This window comes from Amphiura filiformis, chromosome 8, assembly GCF_039555335.1.
Source record: "Amphiura filiformis chromosome 8, Afil_fr2py, whole genome shotgun sequence".
NCBI lineage: Eukaryota > Metazoa > Echinodermata > Ophiuroidea > Amphilepidida > Amphiuridae > Amphiura > Amphiura filiformis.
Genome location: NC_092635.1, coordinates 45968290 through 45984281, shown reverse-complemented (window position 1 = coordinate 45984281; position 15992 = coordinate 45968290). Strand labels below are relative to the sequence as shown.

Genomic DNA, 15992 nt, shown 5'->3' with positions numbered 1-15992 from the left:
TGCTGTTTGAAATACACGAAATACGATAACGGCCGTTGGATCAAATACAAGCTTTGTGTTCATTCTTAATTGAAATTCCTCATTAGAGAATGAATTTGGAGAAAACCTTCTGATAAACACTCGCTGAGCAGCAAGACCTTCCCTCTAAGCTTTTAATCCGATAAGCTGATTATCTATTTGTTTTCATGAATTGGAAGACATTCTTTGATGTATTACTGAGCTCAATCATCTGAAATTACTGGAGCGTGAGCCTCCTGGCTGGTGGCTCAGCATAGTATTTTATTAACAGAAGATTTTCTCCAAATTCGTTTCCTAATGTAGTATTATAACTATTTTACCACGAAAATGATGAAAACGTGCAATGTTATACAAATATTGACTGCTATGAGGGCATGGTTAAAATTATAGGCCAGCGGTGATCTCAAAACCATGACTATGCCCGAGGCGTAGCCGAGGGGCATAGTCATGGTTTTGAGATCACCTTGGGCCTATAATTTTAACCATGCCCCTAATAAAAAGCAGTCAATATTTGTTTTATATACCAAATCTTAAGATTGTTGTCATCTGTTTGGTTAAAAGCATCGATTTTGGGAAGAGAAATTAATAGTTTCAATTAACGGCACACAGATTACAATCTGCGATTTCTGCGTATTTATAGCGTGAAAACATTAACGCTAGGAAAAGCGCGCGAGTTTGATCGTGGACGCACGTGACCGGTCCATAGTTCATTTCCATGGACCGGTCCATAGTTCATTTTGCGGGCATAGTTAATTCAATGACCGCACTTTCAACCAATCAGATGACAGGAATCTATATATGAGGTATATAAGATTGTATAATACTGAATGTAGTTTTCTCAGATGGTATAGTCCATTGCCGAGTGGCTAGAGACAGGCTCTGTATCCATGTATTGTTATGAGAGAAAACATTGAAACACTTGTTAAAAATGTACGTTAATACTACACAACTTTTGTTTCACTTCTTACAACTTCAACTTTATTCATGAAGCTAATTTTCATCTGGAAAGGTATATTCAACTAAACAGGACTGTGTTCAAGTATCTATGTAGCTCTTAATATGAAAAGAATTGAATTTTTATTGTCCATTTTAACTCTTTTTTTATAATTTACTTAATTTACTTATTTTACCATTTTTTACCGGTAATTTACCGTAATTTACCGGTAATTTACCGCCATTTTTAATTTACCGGTAAATTAACAACACTGGTTACCATACAGCTTTAACCATACTGTTTCTCCGTGATCTTCTGTGATGACTCCTTAAAGTATAAAATTAATTATTGACCACTGAGCCTCAGCAGGCGGTAGACATGGAATATATAGATAATATAAAATGAAATAAAATAATTAAATTAAATTAGATTAAATTGGATTAAATTAGATTAAATTAGATTAAATTAGATTAAATTAGATTAAATTAGATTAAATTAAATTAAATTAAATTAAATTGTTAAAAAATTAACTTTTTTGGTATTTTTCAATTTTTTTAATTTTTAATTTTTAAAGATTTTGGCGTTTTGGACCCTTTGTTTTTAGGTTTGGACGCCCTATTTTCAGACTAAAGGTGGGGTTAAGGGGTCCAAATAGCTTCCACTAGACCCCCTGTTTTAACCAGGCACCGCTAACCCTGATAGCGAGGGTCATATTCCCCAATCTCCCGTATGAATTTGCCGACATTTGAATCAAAACTGACGGAGCCTTTTGATCCACATACACACTAACACACAACATTTTGCTATTTTTATTATAGTAAGATCATGGAAAAGCATGAAACATTTCTGTTAAATCAAAATGTCTGAAAAATATGTCACATTTATGTGAAATTCACAATCTTGAATAAATGCAGAATTGGCGCATGCAGTAACAAGATGTTAAACACACTTGAAAATGCAGGTTGATAAATACGCTAGCATAAATTACCATAGAAACGGGCATACATCTTAAAGCACTCATACTACGCAAAAGCTTTGGAGCTTCCATCACCGACGGATTTTGCATCCAGCTCTGTTGCATCAAGGTGCCAAATGAAGTTAATATCGTAATACATGGTCCATTCAGGTTATTCTACTCTTACTGATTCTGGTGAATGTGTTTTTTTTCTAAATGTAGGCCTACATTGCATATTAACTGTATATTATGTGTCATTATATCATTTTGAAACAGAATTTCTGATTAAAAAGGATGCCTGAACCAGCAGAAGCACAAGAAACCAAGTCAGATGGCAAAGATGATGGGGAAGACACGCAAGGAAGTGGCAACGAAAATAATAACAGCATAACCAATGGGAACAATTCACCCAGCTGTGAGGAGAACAATAAAAACAAGTGTGACCCTTCAAATAATGACAAGGTAACCAGTGACACTCAAAGTAATGCAGACACTAACAATGCCGACAGACAATCTACGAGCAGATCGGGACGTAGGAGCAGGAATGATGGGGACACGGATGGGCGTAGCAGCTCTATGTCTTCAAAGAAGGAAGGTGGGAAGAGACAGAAGAGGAAGGGTGCAGATATCCACAAAGTTACGATGACGGTGACAATAGCCAAGGCAATTCCTACAGGTGAGGACCTGCGAACATGCAATAATTATTTGAGGTTCCTTCAGTATTTCATGCCCCTGGAGCACAGTATGTATTGTATTGATTGCGTATTACAAAAGAACAAATTTCTGCCAGCTGGCATTGTGTAGCGCACTGGTGAAGGTGATGGTCTTATAATCGGTATCGGTAGGTTACTGGTTCGAATCCCTGTTAGATTTGACAAATTCTTTAATTTATTTTGTTTTTCTGAGAGACAGAAAAATTGAAAGGTAAAGATCTTCTGAAATAAAAGATAATAGCAATAATTAATGGCTGCCCTATTATGTAGTAAAGTAATGCTGCTATGACACAGGAGCACACCATGGTGAAGGAATCTCAAATATGCATCATGCAACATGTTAAATTCTCATGCATAGAGTTAGCTTTTTGCTGATACAATCTGCTTTCATTTCAAAAATTCAATATCCAATTTTAGCTTGTTACAGTTTAATAAGGTAACAAACAAAAAGTTTGATGTCATATAAATGATAGTGCTTTTGTTAGGAGGTTGACCCCCTCCCTCCCTGAAACTCTCTCCCGAAATGTTGAACATTCCAACCTGAAAATTCTATGTTGACCGATAGTTTTGTTACAAATGTGATTGGACTTTCTGTTTATAAGATGTCATCAAATGTTGGTTTGTTCCCTAACATCATAAGGAATGAACCTGGGGAATGAACATGAACAACTCTGGTAGTGGTATGATAACGATAGTCCTATATTATATCTTGAACTTAACAAGTTATAAATTTATGAAATCTTTCTTTCAATTTCAGTTGATGATGAAAGCAGCAAACTGGAAGACATGGTCAGGAAGAAGAAGCGCATCATGGAAGCTCCCAAAGCACAGAGTTACTACCATTGCCAGTACTTCCTACTCCCAGATGACACAGATCCAGTCAGAACAGATGTGGTGACCTTTGGCATGGCTGCGAAGATCTACACCGAAAATGAATCCAAGGTGCTGAAGACATGGCAGGAAGGAAATCAAACATGGATTGCATGGTCCCATAGGTCGGTAATAATTCAATATGACATCATTGGGCGGAAAAACCTCATGTACTTTTGGCCCTTGAACATGGATAAAGTCTTGTAGGTGTAGACTTTATATTGAAGAGGTTGCGTCATCTATGTTCAAGGACCAAAAGTACATGCAGAAAACACCTCATATTTACTTTTGGCCCTTGAACATGGATAAAGCCTTGTTGGTGTAGACTTTATATTGAATGGTTTGCTTCATCCATGTTCAGGGGCAAAAAGTACATACGAGGTTTTTCCCGCCCAGTGACGATGAGTAAAATGCGGTAGTGATCCATCTAATGCCAATTAATGTTAGAAATATTTAAATTTGAGGTACAGACCAAAACAAGGAGCAAATAAATGATAGAAAACATTTCCATAAGGAAATGAAGACATTTCTATTCCAAAATTCCAAAATATGACAACCAAATTCTATGTATTGGGCTATTCCAGTGGAATCATATAGCCCTTTGCAAAGTTTAGGTCATGAGTGATAGTACTGTTTAATATTCAAACACCACTCCCCTGGTTGCCAGAGTCAAGATTCATCAAATCAAATTTCTCGGCCATATACTGCATCTTAAAGATGACAAGCCTATGAAAGAATAATGGCCCTTTATATTCCACCACATGGGAAGAGGAAACCGGGACGCCGCACACACTGTACTTACAGTATGTCCAGTACCTCCTGGGAGATACTAAAGGGATGATGCAGATGCAGCCAAACAAAATTGTTTCGCTCGCCCAAGATTGCAACTGTTGGAAAAAGCTTGTAGTCGCCTGCTCCGCAGCTGACGGATGATGGTGATGAATATTCAAAATTGCCAACATTACAGCCCAGTCGTGATCGATGGTCACACATATATTTTAGATCCATTACTTAAGCATAGGCTAGGTTAATAAATTTGTATCACTTGTTGGGGAGTGAGCGTACTGAGATGCGTACTGAGATTTTGATGCATCTAATGCATGTTTAATGCACAAGCCCAGCAAGGGGAAGTGCAAGGGGAAGTGCATTAGATGCATCACCATCTCAGTACAAGTGCATTATCTTGTACAATTTCTCGATCAACAAGTAAAACACATTTATTGACCTATTCCATACATTAAAAAAGCATCTTGTGATTTTTACTATTTTATAACAGAATAATTTTGTCACAAACAATGTTGGAAAATGTAAGCAAATGTAAATGCATCAACCCACAAGAAAAATGAATAGTATGTGAAGTGTGCGCCCATGCTTTGCACACAATCAATGCATGGTTCAAATTTTTCGAATGTTTGCTCTAATTGGTTCTGCTTTAACCTATAAATACAACAAGAATATATTTGGTGTGCATATATTGCAATTGCTATTTTTCATCCAAACTACATGTATGATACGAATTAGAAAAGTGGATGTTGCTTGAAAAATTAGCAAAATGTTTTTTGCTTAAATATTAAACTTGAAAGACAAGGAACTATGGTGATTCAAATTACCTAATTGAGGTTTCATGTATGCACACATAAATAATATATATTTGACTAATGTACATTAATTTCCCATGATGAATGCTTTCAGGTATCATGTTTCTCTGTGAATCTAATTTATTGAGTGTCTATTTCTTTTTGAAAATATTCGCAGGAAGTTGCTTCTTATTTCAAATTAGAACACACTTTTTCAGCTGTTGAAAAGTACATTTCACTTTGGCTGAGTCAAACATTGGGGAGAAAAATTAAGTTGCATTTTGTGATAAAATTATATATTTTTTGGTAAAAACTGTGTTATTTTCAATCTAAATTTTTAAATAGGAGTAGGCACTGACTATATGTACCCTGATCCGATCCAATCAGGCCAAAGTCTGCAATAATGAAATTAAGATATATGGCAAGGAGGTAAAAACTAGAAAATGGACATCTAAAACATTGCTACCACGTATGTAAGGGACTTAGACATTCCAACGTCAGTAAGCTTAGGTACTTTGAGCTCAATTAACTATTAACTATATAATTTTTGAAATTGGCCTGAGTGGAATAGATCTTGTCACATACAATGTACAGTTGTGAGTGTAGGGCTATGAGAAACTTGTCATACTGGATTGCATTTGGTATTGTGTACTGCTGAGTGCTGACAATAATTTAGAAAGCATGAACATTAGAAATTATGCATGAAGTGCTTGGTGTGCATAATTTGCACGTTTAGCTTTAAAATGCAGATCGCAAATAAGCAAGTTTAAAAATCGGATTGAAGCAGTTTGGAGGAACACTAAAGCCTCTTCATGAGAAATGTACAAATATGGTGGGGTAAATTTAATTCTGTGATTAGGAAGTATTAATTTTCTCCATGGTGTGTATTTTGTTTATCTGTATCAATTGTAATGTATTTGTTATGAATATGAACATTCTATAAATGGGCTATTCCAGTTGAAATCCATACACCCTATGGAAGACATGACCTTAATCTCCCACACAGGGTGTGTAGAGTTCAAATAGAGTCACTCATTCAGGTAACCCTATTTGAAATTTACACTCCCTATGTGGTCGATTAAGGTCTTGTCTTCTATAGGGATGTATGGATGTCAACTGGAATAGCCCAATGCAGTAGTGGATAACATTAGATTTTTAACATCTATATTTTTCTCTTCTACTCCATGTACAGTCACACATTGAAAGTAACTAAAGAACTCTTACTGAAGATGTTCAATCATAAAATAGAGTTACGGATATGGGACTCCAAGGACATGGTATCGCCTCGTGCAAGATTTGATCGTCCTAAGGCTTTCCGTATCCCTCAGGCCAAACCTGGAGAAGACGTAGATGACATCGGCGGTGTGAAATCACTGGTCTTGAAACAGTCTCAGAGCTACATGTCACTACAACCAAAGAAATCTTTCTCTGATAGGCCTGTACCTCAGAATGCACCACCAGAGTTGAAACACTTGAAACATTATGGAAAGACAGGTACTTCATTTTATTACAGTAGAATTTTAGTTTACCTTGAATTTAAAATAATTTCTGTATCAGAATATATAGTACAATCTTGCTACCTCATGTTTGATATAAATTGACTTAATCTGTTATCATCTCAGCATCTCATTTCATCCCATCTCATCTCATGTCATCTTACTTTATCTCACCCATCTACCTCATCTCATCCAATCTCATCTCATCTTACCTGATCGCATATCCTCTCATCTTGTCCCATTCCATCTCATCCCATCCTCATCTCATCCCAATCTGCTTTACCGCATCTCATCTTATCCTACCTCATCTCATCCCATCCACAACCTATCTCATATCATCCAACCTCATCCCATTCTACCTCATCTCATCCAATCTCATCTCATCTTTTCTGATCTTGTCTAATGTCATCCCATCCCATCTTGTCTCATCCTCATCTCATCCCAACCTGCTTCATCTCTTCTCATACCAGTCTGCTTCAGCTCATCTCACATCCTGTCTCATCTCATCTCATCTCATTTAAAAACTTACTAGCGCTTCCTGCAAAACAAAACAAAAATCTTATCTGCACAAATCTGTGATAATAATGATTGCAAAATACAATAAAACATAACTTTGAGAAACTTTGTTTAAAGGAAGTACAATCTGCATTCAAGTGCAAGTCATTAGTTAACAAATGTGACAGGTGGATATCACATTAATGTAGTATGACTGATTCATACATAATATAATAACAGTCACTTCAGATTCCACAACAGTTTCATCGCTAAACTAGATATAGCAGATTCAATTACTAGCGTGTCATGTCAGCTAAGCATTTTGTTTAAGGGCCCTGCCAAGTCACCAAAATGTGATAAGTAGGAGTGATAAGTAACAAGAATTATCCATGCACGACATACAAAGTGTGCATTTTTTTAATGAAAAGAGTCAAGGATATAATAATCCCTAAAAAAAACACAGATTTGGTTTAAAACAACTATTTGGAGACAATTGCAAAACCGAAACCCCACATTTTTCCCCAGTTTTTTGAGAGTTTTTACACCATATCTGTATTTCTGAAACACTTACCTTCATGATAAAACAGTAATTCTTGAACTGACAATAGATTTACATTTAGTAAACTATCTTTTCATTTTTGTTACGAAATCACTCAATTCTACCACTGAAGCAACTTTTTTTTTCAAAAACAGATGAAAAAGGTAAACCAGTCTACCCAGTCAGCAACAGAGGATCGCCAGAGATGCGCAAAGGAGGACCTTCAGAGGACTCCAACGCGATGGAAGCAATGCAAGTGAGAGGTGAAGCTGCTGCAGCAGCCCTCATGGGCAAGACAGCTTCCCCACAGCCTCCTACAACACATACCTCACCATCAGGGAAAAGCCCAACGGAAGAGACAAAGTAAGTATGAGAACATTTTTTGGATTTCATTTTAACTTTGGTCCAATGATTTGTGTTTCCAGAGAAGCTGTGATGATTACATCTTCTTTGATGTTCAATCTTAGAAATCCAATGTGAATCTGGAAAATCGATTCATGCAGATTCTTGTAAAACATCAATAGCACAAATCCAATCAGATTTGCGTAAACATTCCGACACTGGCAACAGTTTACAGAGGTCAGAGCGAGAAAAAAATTCACTTGTGTGAAGTACTGAGTTTAATCATGGTTGACTACTTTATGCAAAACACATTTCATTTTCAAGGCAATTGAACTGGACAAATTATTTACTTCAATCATTAATATATTGTTTAATAATGCTGATTTAAGGGCTTTTTTTTTTTAAAGCAAAAAAGGCTGATCGATATGGTGAAAAAGACATGAAACAAAAATAACTGGCCCTTATTTTGGTTATTATAGAGGGCAGTATTTTTATTTTGGGCAGTGGGAGGCAGATAAATAACTCAAGACAATTTTAAATTTGCACTACTCAAGGATTCTTTCACAAATTCTCCTCTAAGAATCCAAATCGATTTGCACATACTGTCACAGATTTCTAGATCTGTTGTTTTGTTTATTAAATGTTGTGCATCTCTTTTATGAAATCAATTTAGATAGATTTAGAATTTCTTAGATTCATAATGAAATGACATACACATCTGCAGCACACATGTGACATCGCGCTATATGCATTGTTCTAGCCAATCAAATGTGTTACTGAGTAACTGACTGTTGGACTAATTGGATGTCAAGTCCAGTAAAATCATGGAAGATCACCAATTTAATCCTTTTTATGTGTATTTTCTCTTTTAATTGTTCTTATACTAGCATTAGTATTTGTATCTTCAAGAATGCCTCTGTCCTGAATATATTTGTATCATATACACACAGCAATTTATTCAGTTTGTTATTTCATTGTTCTTTAATCTGGTTGACCATTCAAACACTAGCTGGCAATCACCTGGATGCCTAGTTGACACAAGACCAATGATATAATACAAAAAGTACAAATCAATTGAATACACTTGGCAAAAGACCGTATAAAACATGCACATCCCCACCCACAAGACGGACACACACACATATAAAATAGCACATGTATACAATCAAAGAGAACCAAAAATGTTAAACACGCATTCTGTGTTATATTCTCCACCCTAGGGTGTACAATCATCTGCGCAAGCTGACCGGTATAACTACCCCAGAACCAATAGAGGATCCTATAGAAAAGGAGTTGAGGAGACAAAAGAAGAAGGAAGAGGAGATGTTATCTATGCCACTAAAGAAGCAGGCTGCTGCTCCTAGAGTAAGCCCTGTTAAGAGTGCCGAGGTGAAAGATGGCAGGACTCCGAGTGGGAGATCTAACTCCAACTCTGCTACCACACCGAGTGAGTACTGTACATGTCACTGTACGTGTGCATCAAATTGATAAAATAGTTGTTAGATACACCTTCATATGTATACAAATTACCGTTGGGTCCTGCGAGGCACTGTATTTACATTATTATGTTTTGATGAATCCAAGTGTGTGAAAATATTGGATCCAACACATAATAATGATAAAATTGGATGCTTTACACCCAATATTTATTGGTCTCGCTATGAGTTTTAAAATATTGGACTCGACTACGTCTCGTCCAATATCCAATAACTTATAGCTCGACTAATAAACATGGGCTCAATCGATCCAATTTTATATCAAACTTGACCTACATTCATCCTCAATATCTTTTATTCAATTTAATGTAGTGTCTTGCAAGGCACTGTATTCACAAACTTGGATCTTTCATCCTCATTCTCAGAATGCTCAGTATAAATAATTCCTTCAATTTTATTTTGTCTATGAAATAATTTGGAGGTACACTATTGTCAGACTACTACGCTAATTGCCGAAAGTACAAAATGTGGTTCAAACATGCATTTAAACATATGCACTAATCTTTGATAATGAGTCAAATTAAAAGGAATAATCAGAAATTAATAGGGTGATTACGTAACTGATGCATGCTTGAACCATATTTTGTACTTTGTTCTCAAAATTACAAAATACGACTTAGGCAATTACCATAGGGTGACGATATATAGCTGTGGTATTTCGTAAACTCTTTATTTCTCCGCTTTCAAATAGGGAAGCACGGTGGCCTAATGGTTAAGGCCTCACTCCACCCAGGTGTAAAATGGGGAGCTGCTGGGGGTAATCACAATCTAAGTTGCTGAGAGTACCTGCGTATCAGTTGTGGACTTGGTGAAGCGGAAATAATTCTGATATATCTTAATGGCAGCGAAATAATTGTGTGCTGATACTTAGGTCATGCTTAGATGAAGCTCACATTAAATCACCAACATTTTTTTTTTAATATACCGTTAATTGTATACTGTTGTAATTCACCACCTTGCAGCACGCAGGTCTAAAGAATCTCCACAGCAGAAAGAAGCTAAGAGGAAGTCACTGAAGGCAGAACAGGCTGCCCAAGCTTTGGCCAATTACATCAGGCAACATGGAGATGCTTGTATACCAATAAGAATGAAACTACTATTTGCAGGTTAGTGTGGTATAAGTTTGTGGTTGTTTTTATTTGTTTGAGTTGTACCTTCTGGGACAAAGTCCCTCCCTCCCCTCCCCTCTCCCTCCCTCCCTCCCTCCCCTCTCTCTCTCCCTCCCTCCCTCCCTCTCTCCATCCCTTCTTCCCCCTTTTGTGATGGCCTTAAATATTATCAGTTTTGAACAGGCTAGTTTCTGAACTTGGCAGTATTATTTATATATGAGGGGCATATAAAAATAACAAATCAAAATTGCCAACACCAGTTGGGCTAGTACTTTTAGAATATTGTACACCAGACACCAAAAGTACACGCCATTGGTGTGCGGGCATGTGTTAAAGTCCAGCCCTGACTCCTATAGATAGGGGTAAGTGCAAAATGACATGCTGCACGCTACAGATAATATTTTGTACACCTTTTCATTTTAAAACACACACATAAAGTGCAACTTTCTTTTGTTATAAATTGATGTATGGGGCTTTCAGTAAAACCTTTTCTCTTAAATTCACTTTCTTTATCTTGTTACTTATCTCATTTGCATTTATAAGTTGGAGCCAAATTTGAGAACTTTATCTTTCTGTCTGTTTTTCCCTTCTATGAATCAGGTTTAAAGACAGTGACCAACCGCTTGTCACATTACGTCCCAGGCATTGCAGACGTCTTCCTTACTGTGTCTTTAGATGGGCCACTCATGTCAGAAGCTCACAGAAAAGAACTGAACCCCCTTGTCATCAAACTTAGCTCGGCTACCAACATGCCCGACACACCTCTCTCACATAAGGAGTTGAGTCGCCGCTGTGTGCCAGTGTTTGCATCATACAAGTTCTATAAGGAGCCATCATACAAGAGTTGTGCTAGAAGGCATAATAAAAACATCTACTGGGATGACATAAACGTGGAGTTATTAGGTAAGCTTTCTTAATATTGAAAAGTTTGGAATTAAGTTTGGAATCTCTTACTGGAACTTGTCTTAATTTTTGCAAACTCGCTATGTTGCAAGTGGAACCCCCACATTTCATCAGGCAACTGACCGGCTGGTTTCTGTTTACTAGTACTGGATTACTGAGAACATTGGCTCTTTGTTAATTTTGTTGTTCAAATGATAGCAACAACAGCTACCATATTTCTTGTGAATGGGGATGACAGGCTTCTATATAAATAAAAGGAAGTCGCTAAATCTTGTTCGCGAATAGACTCAGAGATGATTTCACTTTCAGCTCTGATTTATTAAATACATTGATCGGTACATATTGCCATTAAACCATCTGAGGTTCATTTTGCAAAACTATTCAATCACTATGGAAATAACAAAAAAAATGATCGGTTGCTAGGCCGTTGAGGTCAATAACCTTACGGCTCAGGTCATGACCAAAAACGTGTCAAATGCACACGCGCGATTAGTGGCAAGTCACGCACCCTGACACGTACTGCGTCTGGGTTTATAGGTCGCGCGCCGCAGAGGGTTATCTGATGGTCAGGGGGGGTGGTGTCCACTCAGAATTGAACACTTGATCAAAATAAAGGCCTAGGCCTAATTGAAGCCATTTCGGGGACCATTTTTGTTTTGTCATTGCTTTAAAGTGTATAGGCCTACAGGTGTCCAAAACAGAAGCCAAAACGGACACTTCTTTATACGCAGGGGTATCAAGGGGAGGGGTATTTGGAAAAAAATCAAAATAAAGGCTCAATTGAAGCACCATTTTGACACTAATATTGTTATCCTCGTTTAAAACGTAAGTGTACAGCTGTCCGAAGCAGAAGCAAAAACAGACACTTCTTAATACCCAGGGGGGATGTGGCCCCCTGAGTAGGCCCTATTTGAAAAAAAATTCAAAATAAAGACCGAATTGAAGCTATTTCGCGACCACTTTGACACTATAATAGTTGTTATCGGATGTCCAAAACAAGCGTCTTATCAATACGCGGAGAGGGTGTCTGATGGAGGGTGCGCCGGGAGGGGGGGCACTCGAATATGAAAGTAACGTACCTGTCCCTACCAGAGTATGACACTAGGGGTCTATCGAAGGCGATTATGGTCAAAAAGGGGGTTATTCAGTAGTGGGGGCCTCCAAGAAAATGTGTGAGAATGCTAAAATTCAGTGCCATTAACCGTAAAACATAACTTTCTGGGCAACGTTTTGTGAAAATTTGCCTTTTTGAAACTGAAATTGCTACAAAAATGTTAAATGTGTTCACAATGCGCGCGAAGCGCCTAAATATTTGCAGATTTGGTGTAAATTTCTATTAAAAAAAAGGGGGTCATTGGGTGTAAGCTGGTGAAAAAAGGGGTCATTGGGTGACAGATTTGCAAAATAAATCTGAGGGATTGAGTGAGTATAACAACATTATCACAGATCTGGATATTCACTTAAATAAAAGTTTAGCTTCTTACATGACAGGAGCTAACATGATTATCAACATCTGATTATTGCTGGATGAATAATCTACACCAAGACAGCATGATTATCATCACCGTTTACTCCCGTTTACTAAACACTCCCGTTTACTAACCGCTCCCGTTTACTCAACTAGCGGGGACCCGAGCGAAGCGCGGGTCTCCCACTAGTTTATAATTAAAGCAGGTTCGGATGGTAGGAGCCATATTATTTTCAGTTTCAACCATTTAACTAAAATACAGCAGTGCACTTATCAACATTAATGCATTGATCTTATAGGATATCAGTCAAGGAAGGCAATAATCACATTTATATTTCAATAGGTCTTACAGTTTTTTGAGTTAAAAATATATATGTAAATATATATGTAAAAACAAAATATATAAAAACAAAAAACAACAAAAAAGTTTTATTTTATTTATTAGACTCTATACACTGGTGATTGCACAATATCATAAGAACGTATAAATATAAAAATACATTTAGAAAAGATTACAATAATATACATGTCTAAAATGGGTATAAAATATGAATTGATACCAGTTCAGAGAATGGGACAAACAGGTGCGTATCACCTCTAAGACCATCCTAAAAGTTGTGTGTGTTCTCCTCCTCCTCCTAAGAAAAATCATGTATATGGGGCAGAAATGACACAGGTCTCTTATACCAAGCCTTGGAATCTCCTTTATAGAACCTATACCTTTTCTCTTGAATGTCATCTTTATTTGTCTCAATATTTGAAGGCAAACACTTCTAGGTGATGCTCCCTTCCGATTCACCTTAAATGAACTGAAACTTTATGTAATTTGCGTCATTCCAGGCAATATTCCAAGGGGTGAATTATTAGAATATCTGAATGGTCCACCGCTAGAAATTGAGGTGCACGACAGAGATAGGAGAGCAGAAGAGATTAAACAGAAGCCGACTCTGTTTGGTGAAGACACAGAAGATGACAAGATCAGCAACGTCAGCATGGTTACAAGTAAGATATCATATTGAAGTTGTAGTAGATTTCAAATTCATTGTCAAATAAATGATTAAAGCCATGTTTGATCTTATGATATCAAATTGGTTAATATTTTTCAAGCCTGTTTTCAAACACAAAAATGTCAAGGCCTGGGCTAATATGCTCTCTAAAACAATAAAATCTTACTGAAATAAACATTTCTGATTTCTTTAAGCAAAGAAGTAAACTTTACACTGCAACATGCAGTGCAATTATACAGGGTGAGTCTGAAAGAACTGTACTCTTGGAAAAATGTGTTTCTTGGAACTAAAATGATTTGAATGTTATCATATTTGGTTAAATCAGCTTGAATGTAGTAAAGAAATGTAAGGGTCAATTAAGTGGGTATTAAATATTTCATCGTAGCAAGCTGTAGGTTCAAAAACAAACATCAAAGTTGCATGATTTTGAGTGCATTTTCCCATAATTTTTCAAAATGTACACAAAACTGTGGGTGCTTTCCCCAACCTAAATATTCCCCACTAAATTTGTTTGTTTGTATTATTTCAGGTCATGCCTAATTACTATGTATTATGTTTTCCATAATCTTTATATTTGAATTCCTTCATTAGGTAAGAGAACCACACACAACCCATTCAAGCATCGGAGCAAGCCATGGGATCCTTATGGTATTGCTAAGTTTGACCTGTCTAGTCTTTTACTAGGAGAGAAGATCATGTATATGAAGTCACCAATCCACAATTGCCCCACACCGGACCTACTGGGGAGAAATAACAAAGGCAACAATGATGATAGGTTAATGGGTGTATCCAATGCAGCGGATGGACCGCGTTAGTAAACCCCTCAATTCTATTTCCACTATGCGGTATTCAAAATTAGACTGACCTCCTCAATGACTGCAAAACTTTTGGGCAAATTTGTGTCAGACTCAACACCAGAACCAGAAAGTCCGAATTTAAACTTTTTTGGAAAGCATTTGTTTTTGATCATGTATTTTTAGAACGTTCAGTATGCGATCATGTCACAATAGCGTGGTAGGACATAGGCGTTTTATAGAAAAAAAAGTAAAAACACTATGGCTAAAAATTTTGTCACAATGCTATTATAAACAGTTTTCAAAAATGTTTTTCAATGTTATTAAACCCTTTATATACCCTTTATAAAAACCAACATGTAACTATGTTCAGTAAAACATTTTGTGTTTGCTGGGTGTCAGCTTTAACCCTCTCCACACAGGTGTCGACTGCAGACAACAAGTTCTGAACTTTCTTTGAAAATTTTATACAATTGCAGAATTGTACATTTTCTTGACCATATTTGGATTATCAGCATGAAAAATGCACTAAAATGAGTACAAACAAGCCCAGTCAGTATTGGTTCAGTGGCTGTTGAGATATCTTTTGATAATTTGAGAAAATATCTCAAAACTTGGGACTTTTTTGTTGTTGTAACCAGCACACAGATCTGAATTGTACATTTTCATGACCATACTGTAAAATTCCGTCTACAAGCATATATATGCCTCTAAACGAGGTTTTTTTGACACAAGATACAAGAGGCAGACACTCTCAACAAAAACGTTATTTGGAGTTTGAACAACTATATTACTGATAAAGGCGGCTGTACAAACATGTATATTTGTAAGACGAATCTTTGCAATGTTTTTGAGAAGGGTATTGGCCTTTCATATCTTTCGTTAAAAAAAAACCTCGTTTAGAGGCATATATGCTTCTAGACGGAATTCTACGGTATTTGGACTCAGCATGAAAAATACACTAAAATAAGTACAAACAATCCCAGTATTGATTCAGTGGCTCTTGAGATATCTCTTGATAATTTGAGAAAATATCTCAAAACTTGGGACTTTTTTTGTTGCAACCAGCACAGAGCTGAATTGTACATTTTCATAAGCATATTTGGATTCAGCATGAAAAATACACTAAAATAAGTACAAACAATCCCAGTATTGATTCAGTGGCTCTTAAAATAGCTCTTGATAATATCTCAAAACTTGGGACTTTTTTTTTGTTGTAACCAGCACACAATGCTGAATTGTACGTTTTTATAAGCATATTTGGATTCAGCATGAAA

General features: G+C 36.6%; 1 protein-coding gene across 1 annotated transcript in view; it reads left to right on the top strand.

Moving 5' to 3' along the window:
* LOC140159109 (uncharacterized) overlaps positions 1–15992 on the top strand; it is a 33453-nt gene that overhangs the window by 5212 nt on the left and 12249 nt on the right. Inside the window, exons 2-10 of the mRNA XM_072182461.1 lie at positions 2184–2583; positions 3378–3615; positions 6260–6561; positions 7752–7959; positions 9159–9385; positions 10397–10540; positions 11144–11446; positions 13755–13916; positions 14513–14731. Of these exons, the coding sequence (XP_072038562.1) occupies positions 2202–2583; positions 3378–3615; positions 6260–6561; positions 7752–7959; positions 9159–9385; positions 10397–10540; positions 11144–11446; positions 13755–13916; positions 14513–14731 (2185 nt within the window). The 5' untranslated portion in view covers positions 2184–2201. The remainder of the gene's footprint in view (positions 1–2183; positions 2584–3377; positions 3616–6259; positions 6562–7751; positions 7960–9158; positions 9386–10396; positions 10541–11143; positions 11447–13754; positions 13917–14512; positions 14732–15992) is intronic.